The sequence below is a fragment of the Sphaeroforma arctica genome (genome assembly GCF_001186125.1).
Source record: "Sphaeroforma arctica JP610 unplaced genomic scaffold supercont1.533, whole genome shotgun sequence".
Taxonomy (NCBI): domain Eukaryota; class Ichthyosporea; order Ichthyophonida; genus Sphaeroforma; species Sphaeroforma arctica.
In genome coordinates this window covers 57,703-63,040 of record NW_014040025.1, presented here as the reverse complement: position 1 = coordinate 63,040, position 5,338 = coordinate 57,703, and the positions used below count along the sequence as shown (strand labels likewise).

Sequence of the window (5,338 nt, the reverse complement as noted above, 5' to 3'; positions counted from 1 at the left end):
AGATTTATATTTATAAATAAATTTATATATATATGTGTGTGTGTGTGTGTGTGTGTGTGTGCGTGCGTGTATGTGTGTGTGTGTGTGTGTGTGTGTATCAATCAGTTTATATATATATATATATATATCAGAGCGATTGATGATCATATAAGCATCTATAAAAATTCGTTTCTTTGAGTATCTCGTGTGAGCTAGCTAGCGAACATGTATCCTAACTGTCGTACATTCGCTGACGCCACAATGTTTGGTTAAGGTTTGACCGATATGTAATCTATTCATGCCTAGCCAACGTGTGGTCGATATAGCCTTATCGTTTACGTCACGAATACTTTTTTATGGTCAGAAGACAGAACTCTGTAGAATCAAACACATATACGCAGCTGTATTCACTCATAGGCAGTTGTATTCACTCATAGGCAGTTGCCAATTAGAGAATACTCGTTCATAATAGTGTACAAATTATTTATTTCTATCGCGGGCCTCCGCCTCACGAGCTCTCCCACGTTTTTTAGAAATAACTAGTATGTACATAGAGAGAAAGTAAGAGGGCCATGGCAATCTCCCACATACGTAGTATTTCTATTACTATTTTTAAACATTCAGTGACTCACTCTCAGGGAGTGGTGAATCTGGTGATGGATTGTCATCAATCTGTTGCAGATTAAAAAACACAGACTCCCTGTGACTGAGGTCTGAGACCCTTGGCCTTGGGGCTCGAGGTGAGGTAGGTCTGCATACGTCATTGGTGACTCTTGCTCTTTCTAGCCGGAGCCTGGATCGCGGATGTCGTTATCGAATTCTGAAGTATACGTCATAGGGACTCGATATGATTCAATCATCTCGCACATGTGCAACTCACAGGTATTTACAACCTTTTGTTTTGTTTTTTTATTACACATTTTTTTTTGAGATTCTGAGAAGTAGAGAACTGTTGAGAGTCTGAGGCTAATGATTTTTGTTTTCTTTTGTTTTTTTAAAACAAAGCAATGTGTCCCAAAAAAAAACTACTATTTTGTTCTTTATTTTAAAAAACCCCCTGTTTAATTTCCGGACAGAAAGCTATGAAAATTCCTACTTTGAAAAATAAACCCAAACTTCATAATGTATATAGAGGTACATATAGAACTCTAAATCCACTGATTCCACTCTACTAAAATGACAACAAATTTAGAATTTTAAACTACAGTCTCCACTTCTCCAGAGAGACTCCAGAGTCCAGAGTCCAGACACTCCCCAGTCCAGAGTTCAGAGGCAACTTGAGTCGAGTGATTTTAAAATTTCAACTCCGTTTTTTTATTGTACAAATATGATATTCGTTTGTTAAATTTTTTTTTATCACCCAAAACAATTATTGTTTTATTTTTGTCGTTTTGTACACGTGTACTGACTCTACACGATATTGTGCCGGGAAAAGTACGCCTTTAAATACCGAGTATATGTAGACCATTTTTGTGAGAGAGGATTAAAAATTAAGTGTCTAGTGATGAAAAGATCATAGCCTATGTTCCTTACTGTTTTTATAAAAAAAGGCATTTCCTCCAGTACAAATCGACCCAGCACTCCAGCAGAGGAATAGAAAATCCACCAGTTGCATTTTTTTTTTTTAAATCAATCAAAGTAGATAGAAGTGCATTCTTGTATTTTTATTTTTATTTAAATAGCAAAACGAAGTATGTACAGTATATAGAATGCTCCCCCAGTCAAAAGTTAGCTGTAACCAGGCCCCGGGTCCGAAGTTGTCAAATGTCACCTATCAGGCTATCAGCCTATCACCTATGGTGCACAGCAGAAGAACCAGGTCGTTCCTAGGGACCGCATATGTACTGGGGTCACATTTTTTCTAATCACCCAAAATCGATTTTGAGAGCAGTTTTGGGCTCTGCGCAACCTATAGATCAATAATATTCGGCTAACTTTTTGGAGCAAACCTTAGAAAAAAAATCTTGTTCAGCCCAGATGTCCTTTCACAATCCGGGGCTTTTGGAGCGATGTATTGGCTATAACACGAGATCCCAACGGTGAAAACCTAAAAACTCGACGGCTTTAAGTCGATGTGACCTCCATTCCTCAAGGCCTTTAGCCCCCAATGTGCAAGTCAAAATTTGATAGCATTTTCTAGTGTAAAACATTTGGGCCGGGCAAAAGTACATTTTATCTAATATAAACATAGGACTCACATTGTATTGTTTGGCCCACCCACACACACAGGGAGCACCACAACTCCAGAATGTCGTTTTTTGGAATGTCATCGGTTTTGGCATTATTATGATCTGCCAAAAGCAAAAATTCATTTTCGGAAAAATGTACGGCTAGTTTTGGAAATATTTAGGGGTGAAAATCAGGATGAACGTCCTGGTACTTACTGCTGTGCACCATATATGCTATATTTTAGTCCTACTTCTGCATACCTCCCTCGGATTTTATACCATGTGATGATAATCAAATGGTTGTAAATGAGGAATCGGCACAATAGTGACCTCACCTGTGACTGTGGGAAGTAGGATACGATAGATACTGTATTTACACTAATATTTTATTTATTTTATTTTATTTTTAAAAACCCTCTCAGTCTTCTGTTCCTCATTTCGGGATTCGGAGGTGACTCTCCTTCTCACAAGTTTCAACTCTCAAAGTCTCAACTCTCTCACACAAGTCTCAAGTCAACTCTCATGTGACTCTTCAACACAACTCTTCAACACAAGCCTTTTAGCCTTCGTACAAAGTTAAAAATTTGACTCGTCTCACTGACAGTCCAGAGTCCAGACTCGAGACTCGGGACTTAGTGTCTCAGTCACATTCACAACTCACAACATCAGAGAACAGAAGAAGAGGTGAGTGATCAGTGACCAGGTCTCAGAAATTGGGTCGTATATACTATATTTTGAGCCGACGGTCCAGTCCGTGCTCTCTCCTCGAATCTCGTCCGATGAGTTGTCAGTGTGTCACTGTTCTTTGAGTTTGTAGTCTGCGTCTCGCCTGTGCTGTGCCCTGTGCCCCTGTCTGCCCCTTCTTTTATTTTTAAATAAATATGTCATGTGCGTCCGACAGTCCAGTTTTTGCGGTTGCCCGGAAACTCAACGGACAGTCTCGGGCTCTCGGACCTCTCCCATTGGTCCTCTATTTATGACTGGGCGAGGTAACGAGTTAAATTTAAGAATCTATTATTTATTTATGTAAATATTTTAAAAACAAATGTACAAAACAACTCTTAATTTAGCTCTCTTGCCGCTATCGCCTGTGAGTTTGGGGAGTGTGCCAGTGTGGGCTGTGACTTGTGAGTGTGAGACCGTGGGTCGTGGGTTGTAGGAATGTGTGGGTCTGTATTCTCTGTGGGACTGTTGGTGTTGCACTTTTTGGTCTTTGTAAGTGTAGGACTGCTGGGGCTGTATAGGCTGTCGGACTGCTAGGGCCTGCTGGTTGTTGCCCGCAGGGCGCAGGCCTCTGTACCCTGCGTGTGTACCCTGTGTGCAGTTTAAATACTGCTGTAGGCCTGAGGCTGTGGCCGCGGGCTCACTGGGCTGCGGCCTGTGCCGTGGCTGCGCGGGCCTGGCCCTGGGCCTGTAGGCCTGTACCCCTGTGACCTGTGCTGACTGCTGAGTTTGCGCCGTTCAGGTGTGCCCCTCTTATATTCATTTATTTTTGAAATATCAATTTTGAAAGTCGTGTGTGAACAGATAAACATATAAAAACATTAGGTGTGTTTTTATTTGTATAGGTTTCCACTTTTTTTGTTTTTTGTTTTTTCTTAAATAGCTCATCAAATGCAAGTATGATACATAAAATATATTATATAAGGTCGCGAAATATAAACGACAAGAATATAAATAAAACATTCTAAATAGAATTCAAACCGACTCTGGAGTCTCAAAATTCTCGATTTGGCACCTTTTTTTATAGATAAAATAAGATGCCTCCTGCTGTTCTGACAGTTCTGTGTATTTATTTATTACTGCTGGGTTTTTTTTATTGCTATTCGCCCGAATTTGTGAATGTCGTAGGTGTAGACTGCAGAATGTATTTAGAGTCGTAGACTCCAGCGACTGGCGTACTTTCGGTTGCGTAATAAATAGATTTAATATATACGTCAGGCCGTACGTCATTTCGTCTCACAAATATTGCGACTACAATACATTCATTTGCTAAGAAGGGTGGTAGGCTGAAGGCTCACAGCTACGGCTACTGAATTATTGCAGAGGTCAGAAGCGACCCCACTTGAGAGTCAGTACACGGATATATACTGAGACAGATTCTCAGCGCTGCAAATTCACAAAAAACCAACGGCATACACGAATATTACACGATGGCAGCACAAGTGAATCAGTACCAGAGCATGGCACCAATCAGTCAAGGCCCGCGACCCGGTGGAAGGAACATGAATTACAACGGACCACCTCCACAGCCAAACTCGATAGTGGCATATAATCAACACCCGCCTATGCATCCACACGGCGTCTCGAACGTAGGTGCACGACAAGATGGGCCTTCGCAGGGGGGAGCAACTGTGTACCGTGACGGTGGAGACGAGAGTGCGAAGCGTGTCAAAAGGCTTGAAAGGAATAAAGAAGCTGCCAGACAATGTCGCGTAAAGAAAAAGGAGTACATTAAATGTCTCGAGAGTCGGGTCAAGAATCTGGAGCAGCAGAACCTGAAGCTAATGAAGATGATTGAGGATCTGAGGAAAACGAATAGCAAGCCGATGAGCAGCAAGAACAACGGCAGTAACGCAGATGATAACGACAGAGCAGCAGAGAAAAATGATTATTAATCGCCATTACCACGATATGTGAGCAACTAGGTCCTCCAGTGTGCTCAGATGTCGCAGTTGCTTGGCGTTGTCAAGCTATGTTTACAATCCTAGTAACATTTCCATGTGCAACCTACTCAGGTCGGTATTCTTGTACGTCCGTAGCCCCGAAAGGCCCTCAAAATTATTCTGGATCATTATCTTAACAACCAACCCGAGACTACTAGTTAGATGAGGTTCAATAATTAAACTCGCTAATTAGATATCTAGGTTCGACATAATTGTCTCCCGATGATGTGATAAACACATCTTTCAAAGGCAAAGTTTTTAGAATAAGTTGGCCTCGAGTTGACGCTATTTTGCATTGCTAGTTTAAATTGCATCTAGAATATCTCTCGTGACTTTTTGAATCAAATCGTTTCTGCCGAAGTACTTTTAAAATACATGCTGCAATACACAATATTTAATTTTTCTGAAGAAAATACAGATTCTACGCCATCGTGAATTTCTATGTGTTTATATAAGATCCAGTGCTGTCTTCATAGCGACAACCACGCGTACTGTTCTACAATTCCACATATGTAAATATATATT

General features: G+C 40.8%; 1 protein-coding gene across 1 annotated transcript; it reads left to right on the top strand.

The window, feature by feature from the left end:
- The first annotated feature begins 4,035 nt into the window (after positions 1–4,035).
- Positions 4,036–5,061, top strand: SARC_07034 (hypothetical protein). The gene has a single exon (XM_014299038.1). The coding sequence runs from the start codon at positions 4,301–4,303 to the stop codon at positions 4,763–4,765; it is 465 nt and encodes a 154-aa protein (XP_014154513.1). The 5' UTR covers positions 4,036–4,300; the 3' UTR covers positions 4,766–5,061.
- Positions 5,062–5,338: the final 277 nt, after the last annotated feature.

What these genes read in the sequence shown, in the direction of transcription:
- SARC_07034 (XM_014299038.1), top strand. Translation starts at nt 4,301, where the DNA reads ATGGCAGCACAAGTGAATCAGTACCAGAGCATGGCACCAATCAGTCAA.